Source organism: Antrostomus carolinensis, unplaced genomic scaffold, assembly GCF_000700745.2.
Source record: "Antrostomus carolinensis isolate BGI_N321 unplaced genomic scaffold, ASM70074v2 scaffold29447, whole genome shotgun sequence".
Lineage (NCBI taxonomy): Eukaryota > Metazoa > Chordata > Aves > Caprimulgiformes > Caprimulgidae > Antrostomus > Antrostomus carolinensis.
Genome location: NW_010330024.1, coordinates 20,629 through 40,017, shown reverse-complemented (window position 1 = coordinate 40,017; position 19,389 = coordinate 20,629). Strand labels below are relative to the sequence as shown.

The following is a 19,389-nucleotide window of genomic DNA, read 5'->3' as shown; positions in this document are numbered from 1 at the left end:
ATTTTGGTACGGCTTTGTGAGCTTCATTTGGATTCAGCAATAGGGAAAGCCAAGATGGGGATGTGTAGCTGACATTTTCTCAGGTACGCCTCTGAGGAGTGAGGTAGTTCTGTGGTTTTTTTCAGATAAACAGCTAAAAAATTAAGAGATAAGATACGTGTGGAGAAAAATGAAGATATTTTAAAATAATTATTGAGAGACCTGAATGTGTATAGCTTCTCTTATGGCAAAGGTAAACAATGTATTTATGCAGTAAGCTCCCCTGTTTTTCTTGACAAGGAGGAGGGATGAAGATGTTCTAATCATAGCCCCTTTTTTGTCTTAAGAACAAAAAAAAAAAAAAAGAATTTATTTTCTAGCTGCCTTCTGTGTTCATGTGGTGACACCTGTCATGGAGGGAGATGTAGTTCCAGACACTGTTTTCCCACAGTTTTTGAAGTCTGATTTAATTTGATCTCCTCTTCTTCCTGTTGGGGTAGGTTTCACAGACCATTAAATGACTCCAGCAATGTAGCATAGACATTGACTTGACACAAATCTTTTGTTCACTCTTTCACTTGCTTGGCAGTTCTTCAGGATTATGAGCAGAAATGAAAACTGATACATGGCACGCAGTGCTCAAATAGCATAATAGAAAGAGGGAATAACATGCATTACTTATTTTTGCAAGGAGTGGACACCCTTAAATATGATACTTTTATTCTGTGCTGGGCCTATTTTAAGCTGAAGATGTAAGGTTTAGGAACAGATCCTCTAAGGCAGCCTGTCTTAATAAATAATTTATTTTCTGTTTGTTTTTTTCCCTTAAAAATTGAGTTTTATAAGTTTTATTTTGTCTGTTTATTTCTCATGTATAATATTAGTGTTATGCAGCCATTTACTAATTTTAATAAAGAGGTTCCTTACGGTTTTTTGAAGTCTGATTTTGAAGGCAGAGACTAGTAATGTGCAAAAACTGGTTTTCAAAATCTGTGTGGTGAAATGTCTAGGTGATGAAAGGATGTTATTTACTGTCTGTCTTACTTCCCAAGATGCTTTTGTCCAGCAGATGCGTTGTGTATTTTTAATGTTACAGAAATGGTTCTCTTCAGATTAACTCGAACAGCGATTGTCTAATTTACAACTGGATTGTCTTTAACGTGGCTGTTTTTATTAGTATCGTGTGGTGTGAAATTAAGGCAAAGGTCGTGTTCATACTGTCCCTTTTATCAGACTAATGCAGTTTGTTTCATCAAATGCCAAAATAACTGGGGAGGAGTGTTACAGGTTTTGAAATTGCCGAGCAGTAAACGTTAAACTTGTCTTACACAAGTGTTTGAGGGATAAGCGCAGTTTTCTCCAGCGCGAATGGTTTTCCAAGGCAGCAGATACAGACTTAAAATCCAACCATCAAGAGTGTTTCACTATTGTCCTGCAGAACAGAGAAGCAGCAGTAAGACTCGGCTCCATTTAGCAGCTTGTCAAGTAAAGCTTCTATGTTTGTGGTTTCCCAGGAGTGAATACCCCTGGCATGAGGCGGGGGCAAAGGGCAGCAGCGGGGTGCGTGTGCATACACACGTGCCAACTACATTGTTTATTTCCTGTTATTTTATTTCCTTTGCAGATTCGTCGAAGGCGCCTTGCTCGGTTGGCAGGTGGACCATCTTCCCAGCCTACGACGCCACTTACGTCACCGCAGAGAGAGACTCCACCTGGGCCACCTGTAGTAGCACCAGCCCCGGGGCCATCCCATAGTCTAGGCCTAAATGTCCACAGCATGACCCCAGCTACCTCTCCAATTGGTGCATCAGGTAGGCTGGCATGTTAGCCACAAGAATTATTATTGTGAGTCTACTGAAAGTTATGATGCAGCTCCTTGTCTTTAGAACATGAACACTATTACTGGTGTTATTTCTGCTGTTACTTAAAAAGAATTTTCAGAAAGAAACATTCTAAAATGGTGAATGAAGGTACTTTCCATTTTCATTTTCCAAATAATAAATGGTTAGATAAAATTGTTTTCCAGGTGTCAGTAAACTAATGGCATTTAAAATACAGGTTACCAAAGCTTGAAGTTTGTAATACAGTTTAATATTACAGAATATTACAGAAAAGAAAGCCAATCTGTCAAGGAGACAGAAAAAACCCTTTTCATTCTTGCAACATAGTTTTTATCAATTGGTTTCCAGGTACATTTTAGCAATCAGTCCCAAGTTCATTTTTGATCTTTAATTACTAGCATTTGTCAGAATTAAAAATAATAGGCTGTGACTGCGCATTGTCAGTGTGAGAATAAAGTATTTGCTTTCTCCTTTGTATTACTTCAACAATTTCACTGTCAACTGGAGTAAATACACATAGGATATGTACAAATAGTATTTATTTTGGAAGAAATGAGTTATGTCTGATCTGTTCAAATCAGACATATGCAGAAAGCATGGAAAGTTAGGAGGTTTGCTCTGTAGAGAGATTAAAACAATATACTTGTATGTAATACCACTTTTGACCTTAAAAAAAATTAAATTGATTTCATGTTGGATATCTTGGAAATCAAAACAAATTGGCATGTTTTCCAGTAGTGTGATCTTTATCTGAAAACTTAAATTGTTTTGCATGTTGTGTTACTAAGCAAAGAGGTTCACAAACCCAATCTCAAAACAAATGACAAGGTTGTTTTAAGCGGGTTTTTCAATATGATTTCTAATAATTTGAGAGAAATTATATTTTTTCATATGCTCCTTGATAAGCATGCAGAATTCTTTTTCTACAGACCTATTTGCTTTCTGAAATTTTAAGTTTTTCCCTTTGGCAAGTACAGTAGTTTACAAGCTTAAATCTTGTAATTTAATTACAGTGCTGTTCTGAAATACCTGAAGTGACTTTCTTCTGCTTATTTTGTTGCCTTGTATCCAAAGAAGGACAGAGAAAAGCTATCAAAAGCAATTCCTGAGCAAAGCTCATTGCAGGTGGAATTTAACACTGTGTATTGTCCTCATGATTATAGACAGCAACCCAGAAGCAAAGGTGACTTTTCTTTTTTTAAGAACAGAGCAGAATTCACTTACTGTGTTCACGTAGCCCGTGGTTACATGGCTCTTTGAATGCATCTTGGGTCTGACCCTTGCTGAAAGGAGGGTTTCTCAGTGCCTCTCCCTCTGCTGCCCGTAGCAGCTCGGTGGTGAGGTGGATCATGGAAAAAATAAGTATAAATTGTTAGTGTTCAAATAGATGAGATCCTGATCCATCTTACTGCACAAGTGCAAAAACGATAATGCCAACAGAGCAGGAGGTGTGAAAACGTTTGTGTGTTGGCAGACAGGTTTATCATGGTTTGAAGTGGTCAGACAGCTGAGACCTTAGAGACTTCTGTTTTAAGAATTCATCTGTCTGCACTGGACCGTACCTAATTATACAGACTAGATTGTTTGATGACCAGAAAGACAAGTTTCCTGGTCAGTATAGTGTTTGCTTCCTACAGTGCCATTCACTGCAGCAATTTAATAATATATCTGTCTTCACACCAGGGGAGTTAAACTGGGGAGTAAGTCAGGAAAAAATGTTCACAACTGGTTGTCTGCTGTATTTATTTAGTGTAAGTGAGGACTCACCTAATGCTGGGTGGTTTGCAGGAGTTCCTTTGAGCAGTAGACTACAATGACTGCAGACTGTTTTAAATCGTTTGGACATGCAGAGAGCAGCCCCAGCAGAATACTGTCCTTGTAAGCATCCATTTTTATAAGAAGTTGCATGTCTGGTGAGGTCAGACTTGTGCATCAGTTTCATGGAAAATATGCTCATTATTTTGTATGTATTTTGAAAATATTTTTGAGAGCCTCAAAAGAGTGTATCAGTGACAGTCTCGCATACCGAGTGTGCAGCCTTAATATTTTTTGTGTGTCTGTATGCTTTTCTGTTTCCTCAGAAGAGCAGCTTTGTTCAGTTCAGACACTATTCTTGATGTTTCTATATCTTTGGTTTTGTGGAGAAGCTGTGCTAGGCTTTGGGCCTGTGCCTCGTGCAAGGACTTTCAGTGTCAAAGCTGTAATATGCATCACTAAAATTCCAGGACTGGAGGAAATAGCCATTTAGAACTGAGTTTTTCTTGACTTTTTCCTGCTTCCTGGGCAAATCTTTTGTGGATGTTTAATATTGGCAAATAGGTGGTAAAATGAAATCTAACTTTTTGGTTCCTATCTTTATTCTTCTTTTCATACTGCAAATGTAGTGGACTCAGTAACGTTATTTGAATGTTGTTTACGAATGAATGAAAATGCCCAGCTACAACCCTAAAGTTACTAACCAAAGCATAGAAGCTTTGAACAAAACTGAGTAAAATTTACATTTAGCAAGTATTTTGTGATGTGTGCAAGTTACATGTGTATTCTGTGTTGTCTTGCAGTTACCTTAGAGTGTTTTCACATGTCTTCAGTTATAGAACATAGATGTTTGGACAATCTGCTTGTTAAATTCTTTTCTGAATAGCACTGCAAATTAATTTTACCTCACACATCTTTTCCACTTTTTATTTGAAGATCTAAGTGTTTTCTGGATACTGACTAATTTCCAGCTTAATATGAGGAGTTAATATAAACTGGTTTTATATCCAGGGAAGTAAAACGAGAGTTTCAAAGCAGTAGAATGAAGCAACCTTTCCTACATCCCATGCTGAATATCTAGTTGTTCTTTAGCAAACTGTCTTCTATATGGGATTTTTCTGCCTTTTGCAGTGTTATTCCTGTAAAATGAATTGTTTCAAGACCTAGGAAAGATTTGGGAAGGGTGCTTGAAAACAAACAGCTTGCATCAGAAGAGCGTAATCCTGATTTGTTCTGTTTTGCTGCCTCCACTGTTAACTTAAAAATGTATTGTGGCCATAAATGAGGGACAAGCTTGCACTTTTCAGTGGTGACACTGAAACACACTCAGTGCTGGAATTTAAAACTAGGTTGTCAATCTGGTTTTACATTTCTCACCTGAAACCTAATACTGTTTGGGGAATGTCCTGTAAACTGCAGGCAAAATAACCCAAAGGAGGGAAATTCATTGCCGCTTTCTTTCTAAACAGATAGACAAATAATGCCTTTTTTCCTACTCCTTCAAGGAGTTTACTGACATGCAAATACCTGATATTTGCAACTACAGTTGCAGCTTTATTATAAATCATTATTTCAAACAGTGTCACTAGACACAAACTTTAGGAATGGGCTATACTTAAGATCCCTCTTCATTTAGGTGTTTGTAGAACTCATTCAGCTTCCACTGTTCCTGAATTCAACCTTTGTCAAAGTCTTAAGGTAGAGCAATCTATCGTAGAAGAGAGGAGTTTGCTAGTGGTTTTTTTGGGGGGGTGGAGGGGGAGTGAATCTCTGAGCACGTCATGGATGCAAATTTAGTTTTGTTCTCTGTGTTGTAATGCAGGTAAGCATTCCTAGATTGCTGCTGCAAGAGGAGGTAGGAAATGTGATTATCTATAGTCAAATGTCAATTTTAACAACATTTATTTCCTAATGCACTATTAAGAATGCTTAAGAGCTGGATTGAAAAAACTATTTCCTCTCCTTTTCCATCCAAATAATTGTGTAGTACCTTCTCATCTCTGTAGTAGTAATCTTGGTGGTGCCTTTTCTCTAGGAGTAGCCCACCGAAGCCAGAGCAGCGAAGGAGTGAGTTCACTCAGCAGTTCTCCATCTAACAGCCTTGAAACACAATCTCAGTCTCTCTCTCGGTCTCAAAGCATGGATATTGATAGTGTCTCCTGTGAGAAAAGGTAAAAATTGCAGCTTGTATAAGCTGGCAAATATTGTGCAATGCTAATCATCAAAACCACTTAACACAGGAAAATATTCTGCCATTTCTCACTTCCAGCTGTGTTAATGCAATAGGGTTTAATGCTTAAAAATGACACACTGTTTAGACCACTGTAATGCTTTTTCTAGTCTGATTTTAGTGGGAATTCCTGACCTGAAGTGATGAAAGACAAAGCATTATCTTAGACGTTAAGTGAAGAGCATGTCTGGTGGGGATAATTCAGCTACTCTATTTTAAAAGGAGAAGGTTATGGGATGTGATAGCTGTGTAGTTTGTATTGCCTGCTGAAGCAATTTAGTATTGTGTTTCTTGAATTCAAAATAAAAGTAACATGAGAAGCATTTATCAACTAGTGATTTTTAATTGCTGTTTGTGCACGTGGCTGGTCCTGTTGCTTTGTTTTTTTTTCTGCTGCTTCTACTTAAGGTGACACTCCTTCAGTCAGCATCTTACAGAGGACTGTCTGCAGCTTTCTACAAGTTAATGGGCTTCTCTTATTTCCACTTACAGTATGTCCCAGGTAGATGTGGATTCAGGAATTGAAAACATGGAGGTTGATGAGAATGATCGCAGAGAGAAAAGGAGTCTGACAGATAAGGTTAGTTTGGTTTATATTGGCTGTTCTTTTCCTACATATGTATGTTATTGAAACATGGAGCTTCGGGATTTAATGGGAGAATGTGTTCAGAGTATGCAGTATGGATGTTTGTTTGGTTTTTGGTGTAATTCATGCTTCTGTTACCTAAAAAGTTAATTTATAAAGACTTCAGCTCAGACTTGGTAGATTCTGCCTTTGCTTGTGTTGTTGTGTTTTCCCTCACTGACATGGCTGCAGCTTTGCTATCTGTAGTGTTCCTGGGACGTGCCTTGCGTTTTCCTCTTTCTTAGGAGGGATAACATTGGTTTTTGGAGAAATTTCTTTACAAAAAACTGTGTATGGTAAGTGTTCCAAATAACGGAGTAGAACCAGGAACAAAGGATTTAGGATGGAGGAGTGATGCAGAGTATTAGCTTGCAGTGAGTGTGGTTATCTCCATATTTTGGATACGTGCTTTTAAGAGGGTGGAGCTAGCCCTCAGATGTCAGCTGTGGGGGCTGACATCTTCACTGCATTTCCTCATTGAAATTTGTGGGAAGGAAAAGTCAAAACTTCCAATATCAAAGCTGCATTTTGATTGTCTCAAATTGGTTTTTGAACGATATTTGAAAACTCTAAAGAAAATGTTTTTGTAATATATCCTACAACAAAGCAGATCTATTTTTAATATGCCCAGATCTATTTTTAATACACAGGAGGCCTGAATAAATATTTCTTTAGGCACTTGTGAAGTTTTTTGCAGCTTATTTGTATAGGATTTAGAGGTCTACTAACAAAGTACTTCTTCAAATGTTATGTATGCTGAAGTAATGCTGTGTAATAAGGTTTTCTTAATGACATAAATAAGAATATTTAGCTAGCTTTAGACAGGTGGTAGAACCCTTTAAAGTAGAAAAAGAAAGCAAGTGCAAAGCTGTAATTAACTTCTAAAAATGTCCTCTTTGTCATTTGATTTTAAGGCCTGTGTGAAATAAAGCCATAAAGAAATGGGACATCAGTGTAGTGGAGAGAAGTTTCTACAATAGTTCTTGTAGTGTTCATTAGATGTCTTTGTTTATTCCTGCACTGTCAGTAATAAGGTCGGTTGGTAAAAGCCTGGCTTAAAGCCATGTAGCAAGAACCCTGCTGCAAAATCCTTTCCAGTCAATTCTGAGCTGCAAATCAGGCAGTTGGACAGCTTGCATTGTGCTACTGTGAAACTAATAGCTTGGAATCAAGGACAATCTTGAAGGGAGGAAAGCAGTGGAAAGTAAAAAGAAAAAAAACCCAACTTTGCAAACTTGGTTCAATTCATCTTACTCATTTGGAGATACCAAAAAGTTAAATGGATACGAGACAGCATAATCCTCATTTATAAGTAAAAATGTTTCTTGCCTTGTTATCTGCATTGGAAATTGTGTCAATAATAAAACCTTCTCTGCAGAAATAGGCAGGAGAAGTACTTGAAAACACTAGAATACTTGTAAAGTGATATAAGTCAATAAAAATGTATTAATGTGCCAAAACTTACGGTTTATTAAATGGTTTGAGGGAAAGCTTTTGAAAAAGGTACAGTGCTGGTAGTTGGTGGAAATCTATGATAAATCTAGGCTTACCTAGTGGCCATTATGTTGTCTCAAATTTAAAGGAAAAAAGGGACTTTTTAAAGTAAAACCTGTTTTTTTTCAATCTGCATTTTGTTCTTACACATTAACTTCTGTCTATTTCTCCTCACATTACAGGAATAATTACTTGAGTTTTATTTCTTTGTATTCCAGCATTTTTTTTTCAGGTGCACACTCAAAGCTGCATTAGGATTGTAAGAATCCTCCCCTTTAACCTTTGCTAGCCGCTATATATGGCAGCATTCTTTTTAGAGTAACTAGTTTTTCATTTTGAGCACAGTTTACATTGTATTTTTTTTTCTTTTGGAAGAAAGGGAAATAGGGCAAATTCTTGAGTCTTTTGTCCTGTCTCGACTTCATTCAAGTGGAAGATGTCTTTATATCTTGGGCAAAGATTTGAAGCAGGAAAGACTTGGGGAAACTTGCTCCTTCCTGCACTTGCATTTTTACAAGAAGCTCTTAAAATACCTGTGCATAATAAAAATTTGAATCCCCAATTAATTCCTTAAAGCAGACATAAGTATCGTGGTTAAATTTATCTTCTTAGTATACTGGTTTTGAATGTGTTTTGGGAATTTGCTTCCTACTGGATTTGTGTATTTCTGCTACATTTTTTCTGCATCTCTTGTATTTTTTCAGGGTTTTTTCCCAAGTGAATTTTGATAAATATAAATATATTTCTTAAGTATACAAAATCTGCCATTAAGAGTTAGTCTGAAGCCGTTTAAAGAAGACCTGCATTTGATTGTGACTTGACTAATACTACTGCAAATAAGTTGTTTTATCTATTTATTTATTTATTTATTTAATTTTTTGACCATCCCTTACCAAGGAACCTCTGTCTGGGTCTGAAGTATCTGAGGAGCAAGCTTTACAGCTGGTCTGTAAGATCTTCAGAGTTTCTTGGAAGGACCGAGACAGAGATGTTATTTTCCTGAATTCACTCTCTGCCCAGTTTAAGCAGAACCCAAAGGAAGGTAGGTATCTGAACTGTTACCATCCTTAGGGATTGTTTCAGTTGAGTGGCATGTTCACTGCTCTTACTTTTAGCTTTTTTCTCTCTTTGAAACGATTTCGGAGCCACTTACTTGTGGTCTTCGCTCGATTTCAACATCCACTCTCAGCAGATGTAGCAGGAAATGGAAAGTCCAAAAAGGAACGTGGAACTGATTGGTCATAGCTCCTGTTTTTGTTGATGCTGTGCTCTTGTTGGTTATGTTTTCTGTTGTCAAACTAGTGTGCTGATATTGCAGTAGTGCTGGAATAACTTTTTTTCCAGAACCTTTTTACTGAATTAATGGGTTGTCCTGCATCATAATAAACATTTAGCAGTTAATTCAATAAGCTAAGAGTTCTCGATTGTTTTATATAAAAAATTGTATTTTATATGTCAGCTATAAGACGTGACCAGATTTCAAAACTGTTATTTTATGTGTGGGCATATGTGGAGGGAGTGGGTGTGTGGCTTTTTTCCTTTCTTTATGACACAACTTGCCCAACTCAACAGTAAGGTGAGGGACAGAACATGAGAGGGACAGACAAGACAACTTTAATCAGCAACATTAGGTCATCTGTGATCTTTTGTACTTTCCATAAAAGTTATATTGTATAGCTGTAATTCCAGAACCTAGTTAAAGTAGTGATAGTTATAAATGTAAGTATCAGTCTATTGTTTTTGCCAAAAGCAGCACTTAATTCACAAAAGTAAATTTCTGTCCTTTTTAGTTGAAATCTCGGATAATGTTTACATCTCTGACTAATTAATATACAGGTGGAGACAGTAGGTGAGGATACTAACTCTCTTTTATTCTTAACAGTGTTTTCAGATTTTAAGGACTTGATTGGGCAGATTTTGATGGAAGTGCTGATGATGTCCACCCAGTCGAGGGATGAAAACCCATTTGCTAGCCTGACAGCTACATCACAACCAATTGCTGCAGCTGCCCGGTCTCCTGACAGAAGCCTGATTTTAAACACGGGCTCTAACCCAGGAAGCAGCCCTATGTTCTGTAATGTGGGCTCCTTTGGTTCCAGTTCATTATCCAGGTGACTTCTGATTATAACTGAATACTGATTTCACTTGAATATTGATTGGTAGACTAGAAGAGAGAGAAAGGGGCATAGAAATGTCCCAAGAACAGTAAATAGAATAGATTTTTAAAGTTCTTCACTCTTGTTCCTGTGACTGTCCCTCCATTTCGCCATTTTTGATTACGTTGCCATGGCTAAAAGTGTATTTGATAAGTTAAAGCCATGTAGCTGGTTCCTTCTGAGAAGTATCTCTAACTTGCGTCAGTGAAGACTATGACTCTTAACTTAAAAGTGTATAGATTGTGACCTAGTTTTATTCAACATTAGTAAAAAAGGAGTAATGTGTGTGAGCTGCAGAATTACTGCTGAAGAGTCATCAGAAGAGCAAGGGCTTCTCTTGCTGATTTTATCTTTTTCAGCATTTTTCTGCATATCCTAAATTGTTGCTTTTTTTTTTTTTTTTTTTTTTCTTTTTCCCCTGTAACTGGTTTAGTCTCTATGGGACTAGTCCAGCTCCTACTACCAATTTCACAAGCTATGTACCAATGACTGGTTCATCTCTTACCCCACCAGCCAGTTCAGTTGCCACTACATCTGTGCCTTCCATTACTGTCAGCTCTCACCTCACAGCAACAAGCCCTTCTTGGACACAGCCTTCCTCTCCGAGGTACCGACCATACACTGTTGCCCATTCTGGAGGCTTTTCAGCTTCTTCCATCCCGCGTTCCTTGAATATTTCCATCCCATCTAGTTCACCAAGTTCTCCAGCCATGGCTGCTAGCCCTCCAGCCATGCCAGTCATCACATCCAGACAGAGACCCACAACAATGGGTCCACCTTTGTTTACTGCTTCACCCAGTACCTTGCACAGGCGTTCTCCTTTACTGAACAGGATTCCTTCTAGGTATTTCACAAGAACCAAAGAGTGTGTTTAATGTGTGTTGTGCAGGGTGTGGCATAATTGTGCAATTTGGAAGAACTTGTGCTTGTGCTGAGCTCACCTTACTTACCCTGAGTTGATTTCTGTGTTTTGGTTTGTGCTAATGTTGACTTCCTAACAAGCCATATTTGCCAAAATGTTAAACCTGCTTCTGTGAGCATTTGAAAAGTAATGTAATTACTTTAAAGGTAGCAATACTGTTTCAATTTCCTCCTCTTCTTACATCCATTCCAGTTAAACTATTAGCTTTCTGTTCAGTTGCTACTGCTGGATAGTAAACCAAACAGACCTCCTGCTTAGAAATCAGTTTTCTCAGTAGGGCTTTAGTTGATTTGTTGAAAGCTGTTACTTGCTGGACTGTGTTAGGTTTGATTCCCTAGTGCACAGATTTAAATTACAGATTAGCCTATTTCAGTATGCCAGGCCAAGTACTGCTGCATTTTCTCTGTTGGCTGCTCCTGAAATGCTCAGTCCCTGCAGGAGAGGAAAAATGAGCGTGCAAGGTTTTGAGACCACTGCTTTAAAGTTCAGTAGCTTAGAATTGTAATGCTTATTACTCAGTCATGTCCAAACATTCCTACTTCAGCTGTAATTTTTGAGGTCTCCAAAATTCTTTTTACATTTTTGGTTTGTGAATGTGTCGTGTTTTGATATGTGAATAACTTGTAGTAGTGTAACAGAGCATGTTAGTAGAGTCTTGGCTTTACTAACATGAAGTTATCCGTTGTCTGCATGTCTAGAGAGGATGATTTTTGGCAGACTTGCAAAGAAAAACTACCAATTTTTTTTTTTTCTTTTGGCTTAAAAAAAATCTGATGGCCTCTTTCATTTTTGTTGTGGTAGTATATACGACAACCCTTTCTCCCTCCTCCTTCTTGCCGTTTCTGATGTGTCTGAGGACAGTAGTGATGAAGAAAATGAAGATGATGATTTTTCTTGTATCCAGTTTGGGTCCAGGTATTGGAGAAAGAGAATGTAACCTGCATGTTTGGTTGCTTAGGAACTAACAGTCTGTGTAGTGCCAAATGTTCTTCAGAGTAACTTGGGAAATGACTAAAGCCAAGGAGATGACTTGGATGGATTTTTGAGGTGGCATATAAACATGTATAATGAGTGCTAGTTAGTCAGCTCTTTTTCGAAGAGATGACTAAGATAAAGTAAATGTTAATCATACTGCTGTTTACGTTTAATGAGCATGGTTTCTGAAATGATGTTTGAGTGCAACTCCTCACTGACTATATGAGTAGAAGGAATATTATTCACCTATGATTGTAATTTTAAAACCAGTAGTAAAACATGTGCATGTTTTCCTATCAAAAACTGGAAAAAGAGGGCAAAGTTTAATGTGTAGAAAAAGATGTAGTGGCAAATAGCCAGCTGATGCAAACAGTATGACTTTGTTGGAGATTCATTGCTGCTTGACAGCTGAGAATGACTCCTCTAGCCCGTAAAAAAATACACCTGAAAGGTTAAACTGGTCCTTTGACATGGTAACTAGTAGAAACTGATTTAGTTGGAACACACAGGAATGGAGGGGGAAGAGCAGAATATTTCACTGTAAAACAGATTTATGAATTGTATAGCAAAGTTCTTTAATCTGTGTGGCATTAAGATACGTGAAAACAAAATGAGAATTAATATTAGTGAGTTCTGTTTGGAAGCTAACCAGATAGCTGTGCAAAAAAACTGCAGAACACTGGATATGCTCAGGGGGAAAAAAAAAAAGCTTCTGGAAATGTAAATACAGGGTAGGATCTCCTCTAGTGTTATGTTCCTTTGCAGAGTAATGCTGCATGTCTTGGCTGATACAGAAATGGTTTCCCACTAGGACTGAGGTTTTGGTGTGAAAAATGAGCAACCTTCCTACAAAACTGTTTGTCATATCCAAATGATTTGTGTTCTTTATTAGTCTGCTGGTGAAAATGATTCGTTTCTTTCTTTTCCCATTCAAACTTAACATTCATCAGCTTCATCACATGCATCAAAATTCCCAAAGAAATTCCCCATTCCTTTGTATCAACCCAAACTGGAAAAAGGAATACATGTTTTACATAAACCATGTATATTCTAGGAAGACTTTTCTCAAAAATGATACTTCTGCAGTCTTTAGAATCGTGAACATTTTGTATGAGAGGAAGAGAGTTTCTCCAAGACTTTCAGTTCCCTTTGAAGTATTTTAATTAGAGCAAAATTCAGGGAAAATCTAATAGCTTGTGCATTTTAAAACTAAGCTTGGTCAAGACTTTAGAAAGTATCTAGTGATGTCAGGGAACGCTCAAAAAGACTTGATATGAGATGGTCTTCCCCTCCCACTAGCTTTTGTGGCTATGATTGTTCCTGTGGTGTGTTGGGACACTATTACTAAACTCAGAACGCTAACTGGAAGACCTTCCAATAGCATCTCCTCTTTTCCATTCCAGTCTAATTCTTGATAAGACAGGTTTAGGGGGTTTTATGTATATGGAATGTAGGATTATTTTTCCCCACTGTTTTGTTTAATTCTTACCCTGTTGGCAATTTAATCCAAATGCTGGATTGAGTTGCAAAGCCTTGGTAAGGATTTTCTGTGCTTCTGGAGCCTTAGTTTGTAAATGGACATATCCTGGCATTCTGCAGACAGCAGTGAGACGTTACTGAAATTATGAACACAGTGACTGTACAATTATGCAACAACTTGCATTCTGAAAATACCAAGGCATTTAATATTGTATGAAAGGTGTATTAGAATAATTTCAGTTACTGTTGCAGTGAAATCATTTAACAGAATGACTAACTATAGAAGTAGTAAGGTTTTTTTGTATATAAATTTATGTTCTCCAAAGGGTAGTTTTTAATCTGAATGTGAGAAGTCAAGAGGTTTAAAAGAGAGACTATAGAAAAAGAAAATGCATGTATGATTTCATGGTTGCTGAGTACTATTTTAATAGAGCTACATTTTACATGGATTAGTTTTAATTGAATAACTGAAAACATTCTCTCTGCAAAAAAAGATTGCTGCTATTAGAAGTTATGTTTCTTAACATGCTGAGCTACCAGATGCTTAGCAGTAATAACCTTTCCCTGATTTATTGCTTGGACTGTAAAGCTTACCCAATAGATTTGTACAGCTCAGTTATTAAAATGTAAATTCTTTTACAGTTTAAAAGAAATTCCAGTTTTAACACAGTGTGTAGTTTTAAACGTGTTTTTAAAAAGCTGCATTTAAGGAAACAAATACTCGTTATTTTCCAGTTTAAGATCTAGGGCTTATAAATTGATCTTCATTTAGATCCACTCTGACTGTACACAGACTTCCCTTTGAGGAATAGCAGTAGACCATCCATATAACTGTTATCTTAGTTCCACTTACATAAAATGAATATCTTGTCTTAGTTCCCTTCTCTCAAGTAAGGATTTTGCTTTTAATTAGCTTTGCCGAGCTTTTAATGTAGAGAAAAATTGTGTAGAGGTAGCAAGTCTGAGATTGAGAGTCGTGGGGTATATTCTCACTTTTGTATTTAATTACTCTCTCGTCTCAAGCATGCTTTTGTTTTTCTGGATTTAGTTTTCATATTTACAATATCAGTGTTTTCTCCCCCTGTCAGCCCCTGAAGCTGTGCTACTTAATGAAATGGCAGATTTCACTGTAAGGGAGGCGGAATGAACCGGGTTGGAACAAAATGATCTTGAATGTGGAAATTTTAAAAGGAACAGTTGCTTTGATGTGTTGCCTCCTGTTTTGTTTATTCTCCTTCCTTAGGATATATAAAGCGGTTGTCTGTAACCCTGTCTATCAGCTAAGGTCTCTTCTTAGCAGTGGGAGGATCTTGCCTTCCATGGGCTGACTGGTGTTAACAGAGTTGGTGAAATTTCTACCATTTTGAATGCTTTATGCAGAAATTGTGCAGAGGTTGCATCATTTCATGGACGTGTTCTGATGTCCTGAGTGTCCAAATAGTTTTGATGTCAGGTGCCATTTAAAGGCTGTTCATTTTTGGTGTTGCCATGTGAGAACAAGATTTATGATTTTCCATTGAAGTAATGCACCTTACTGCTCTCTCTGATACTTATTCATTTAATAAGATAATTGATTCTTCAGTCGTGTTACAGTACAGCTGAACTTTCAGAGTTGGACAAGCTGTTAAATGGAGAACTCTTCATAGATCACAGGAATGATCTTAATTATTGAGCCATGTGTGTGATGGGATGGAGTTTTCAGAAAATAGACAAAGTCGAGAGCTCATGAATTATTTGACTGTGCACAAGTGAAGAACCTTACTCTAATGCTTTGTTTCTTCTTTTTGTGTGTGTTAAAGTATGGGAGGCTCTGGCAGCTCAAGTGTTTCCGATTCCTGCAGTGACCACTTCACCATTGAAAATTGTAAGGAGACAGAGATGCTGAACTACCTCATTGAGTGTTTTGACAGAGTCGGAATAGAGGAGAGAAAAGCACCAAAGGTATATTTCGGATGAGTGATGTTGTATCAGTGCTGTCACAGACACTCCCCTTACTGTTTAGTGGGGAAAGTTGGTGGAAATTGATAGTTCTTTCTCAATGGCTTTGTTGTAGAAATAGATTTCTAGAATTTATAAGGTCCCTTTGACTCTTATTAATTCGTCACATTTGAATCACTTATATGTTTTACATCTCTAAAATAAGCACTGTGTTAGCAACTGTCTTTCACCTTTTGATTTACTGCATTTTCCCAAGTTTATTCCATGTAAAACATACTTTGGTGACACCAGCTGCCTATCAGCATTCTATATTCTGCTTTAAGTTTTTGCTTCTGGGGCAGAAACAAGCAACACTTTTTATAAATAATCTGAAAGGTCTTTAGCTGGAGTAGTGCTAATCTGAGTCTGCATATTACATTAATGAATAAAGAAATGTATCATCTTTCCTGTCTGTTCTGTCTCTGAATACTTTTTGTTTGTATTAAAATAAAGTTCTTTTTATCAGATGTGTAGCCAGCCAACAGTTAGCCAGTTACTGAGCAACATCCGATCACAGTGCATTTCACACGCTGCTTTGGTGCTACAGGGATCCTTAACGCAACCAAGGTAAATACAGCTGATGTTAGTCATGAAAGTTACTCTGTTCTGGGATTATTTCTTTTTCTTCTGAGGATTAGTTCAGAAAACTAAGATCAATGTTTGGAGCAGGATACATTTATGTGCCAGAGGAATAGTTTATTGCTTTACCACTGGAGGCTGTTGCTTCCACTGATATGTTGGAAAAGCAGTTTGTGTTTTCTAATTGTGTTTGGGTAAAAATCATCCAGGTTGATGTGAACAGTTTACAAGGGGAATCTGAGTTAACCAAGCTGTTTTCTGCCTTACCTCACACATGTAAACTGTTTTATTTGCAGATTGTTGGGGCACTACTCCTGTGAAAGTCAGTAACCAGTAGAGCTGCATCAGAGACAGTGTTATCAAACTGTGTAGCAAAGACTGCTAAAGTGGCATAGCGCTTGTTTATTTCAGAGAGTTTACCACAACAGATTTGGTAATGTAAATCTCTGTGTAGATATTCTACACTAAATCAGGACTCTGAGATTTCAAGTGCGGTTGTTTCAACAGCAGTTGTTTGACTAGCCTGTTTAGTTGGAACAGTAAAAAAGTTTTTAAAAAGGATATGCGACTTTTACTGAAATCTGTCTAATTTTGTATTTGTGCTCCAAATATTTCTTCTATCAGCTGCATCCATTATCCATTGTTCTTTGAGATTAGTTTTGTCTTTAAATGAACTGATGTTGACATTAGAATAAGTTTTATATATGTAATAAGGAAAAAAGATACCTTTTCAGAAATCCTAGGGTGCAGTTAAAAGCAATGGCTGTATTAATTCAGAAAAGTCTAATGTTATGTTCTTTTCTTGATCTGGAAAAACAAACATCAAAGAAGTTGTTCCTTCACTAGTTGAGCTTAACAAAAGGTCCTTTTATTAGAGAGGCGTAAAAGGGAGAACCAATTACTACACAGAAGCTGTTATTTTCTTCCAGCCTCATTAAACTAAAGTGTGAAGTTGGCAGCAGCATCTGCTTCAGAATAACCTTTCCACAAGTAACTTGAGAAGACAAGTTTAGTTACTTACGAAAGGTGTAGGTGTGTCTACATGTTGCTAATCTGCGTTCTGGCACATCCTTAGATGTGATTACTCTGACATTTTTGTAAATAATACTAAAAATACTACTGCAAATAATCAGTAGTTTGGAATTATTTTTTTTTTTATACAAATAAAGGTCATTGCAGCAGCAGTCTTTGTTGGTACCATATATGCTGTGTAGGAATCTCCCATTTGGCTTCATCCAAGAATTGGTGAGAACAACTTATCAGGATGAAGAGGTGTTCAAACAGGTAAGGCATCAGTAAAAAATTAATAATTATATCGTATAAATCTGGTACAAAAACCTCTCTATAGTCCTTTTCTGTAATGTGATTTATTAATACTTTTTATCTCTTCATAGAAGCAATATAGTATACTTAAATTTAAAATTCAGCGTGACCTCTTGTTATTGTTGCCAAATTGGTATAAGAGTTTTATTTTGTGAGGGTATAGTTGTCAGAGCTGTGTGATTGGGACTTACTAATTGGTTATAATTACTTTTGATTAATAAGTTCCTGTCATGTCACTTCCTCTTTCATAACAACCTTTGACTGCTACTTATTGTCTTTACTCTTATGACAGTTAGAACTTACCAACACAAACCCAACTTGCTTACATGATATGCAAAATTACAGCTATATTATTACCCCAAATATATAGGCAAATAAATTATTACCCATTTGGGCAATCAAGTTGTTGGAGTCCTCTACAGAACTTGTGCTCTCATTTGTGTATGTAATAGATATGCTTGCACACATGCATATGGTATCTACAGTGATGCTGTATTGAAATGTGTGTGTGCTTCCCTGTGTGGTTTCCACATGCTGAGAACTTGATGAAACAACACCTGATTTTTGTCAGTGTGCTGACGTTATTATTTGTCAGCTTCAGCTTGTATCTGTTAGCTGCGGGTCCACATCTAGATGTATGTTGTCTCTGGGGTTATTTGGTTTGCAAAATTAGTGTTTGGAAACAAGTTAGAATGTGATCAGGTAAAATACCTACAAGTGCTTGGAAATAAGTTGTTATGCCCAGGAGTCAAGTCAATAACTCACTTATGCTATATCAAGCAAGTTGTTTTTTAGTTTTGAATGATCTCTTAAGCATTCAGACTTAACTGGTACAAAAGAATTTAGTTTTTCTTTTGTATCACTTGCAGCATTTGAAGAATGAGCAGCATTTCATGCCATGTACAGCAACAGTGTCACCTGATTGCTTCCTGTTCTTGAATAACGTAATTTACTTGTGTTTTTACAGATCTTTATTCCTATCTTACAAGGCCTGGCTGTAGCTTCCAAAGAGTGCTCCCTTGATAGTGACAATTTTAAATACCCCCTTATGGTAAGGACTGTTCATTTCTAGAAGCAGCTTCTTTATGATTACTGATAACTTTATGCAGATTCTATACAAGATAATTTACTTTACCATTTTTGGGATTTCTTTGGTTAGTGAATCACTATTAAACTCTGTTGGAAGCTTCATGTGATATGAGATGTGTAAAAGATCATTAAAGATCTAGTAGAGTCTGAGGCCAATAATATCTTAAGCTTAATGTGCAGTTTCTATAGTGGGCTATTCAAATGTTTATATGCATTGCTTTTTGTAAGATTGAACAAATGTATGGATTTCATCACGTGTACTAGTTATAATACTGTTATAAAATCCTGCTAAGCTCCTCCCAATTTAAGTCTGGGAAGTAAGGCCCAATATCCATACCAATGTTTGTTGGACTCACTTTTGTATGTGGAAAAGTAAAATCTATTGCATTAAATGTAAAATTACTTGAATTGGTGACTATTGACTGTAAGAAAATGTCATAATAATTCCTGGATGAAAAGCTGGGGGTTTTATTTTTAGGTTTTTAAAGTGCATACTCTAGTCCCTAGATCTGATTCCCTCCTACTGCTTTTATTGACAAAACAAAAAAGTCTTTTGAAAAGCATGTTCAGCCACAAAAGAGCAAGCTAAATTCTTGGCTAAATTGAGCATTGCCAGCTAACACCTTCAGACTTTAGGATATTTGGAGTACGGTGCCAAAAAAGGCTGTTACATCTTGGGTTTAATTTGTACTTCAGGAAATTAGCTGGCCTGGGGTGCTGCAAATCAAATTGACTAAGCAACTGTGGTACTTTTGCAAAAATAAACATTTTTGCTGGTTCTGTGTCTTCCTGCTCTTCTGTTATTCCACTGAATTTAAATTGCAAACTGTTGACTGCAAGTAAGAGCTACTTGAAAATGATACTCCATTTTGATCATCTTTAGTTGGCAGACAGTGCACCGAAAGGATGGAGTAGTAGTTACTAGCTGTAGTATAATTGAAGAATGAGAACATATAATACAGGAG

The 19,389-nt window shown here is 36.9% G+C and overlaps 1 protein-coding gene across 1 annotated transcript in view; it reads left to right on the top strand.

Annotated features, from left to right (window-relative positions):
• The first annotated feature begins 1,347 nt into the window (after nt 1-1,347).
• The window catches only part of UBE4B (ubiquitination factor E4B), a 33,825-nt gene continuing 15,783 nt past the window's right edge, over nt 1,348-19,389 (top strand). The window contains exons 1-12 of the mRNA XM_029086160.1: nt 1,348-1,464; nt 1,604-1,790; nt 5,611-5,746; nt 6,298-6,385; nt 8,822-8,966; nt 9,807-10,035; nt 10,514-10,924; nt 11,804-11,917; nt 15,256-15,397; nt 15,900-16,000; nt 17,182-17,296; nt 18,303-18,386. Coding sequence (XP_028941993.1) covers nt 1,348-1,464; nt 1,604-1,790; nt 5,611-5,746; nt 6,298-6,385; nt 8,822-8,966; nt 9,807-10,035; nt 10,514-10,924; nt 11,804-11,917; nt 15,256-15,397; nt 15,900-16,000; nt 17,182-17,296; nt 18,303-18,386 — 1,869 coding nt within the window. The remainder of the gene's footprint in view (nt 1,465-1,603; nt 1,791-5,610; nt 5,747-6,297; nt 6,386-8,821; nt 8,967-9,806; nt 10,036-10,513; nt 10,925-11,803; nt 11,918-15,255; nt 15,398-15,899; nt 16,001-17,181; nt 17,297-18,302; nt 18,387-19,389) is intronic.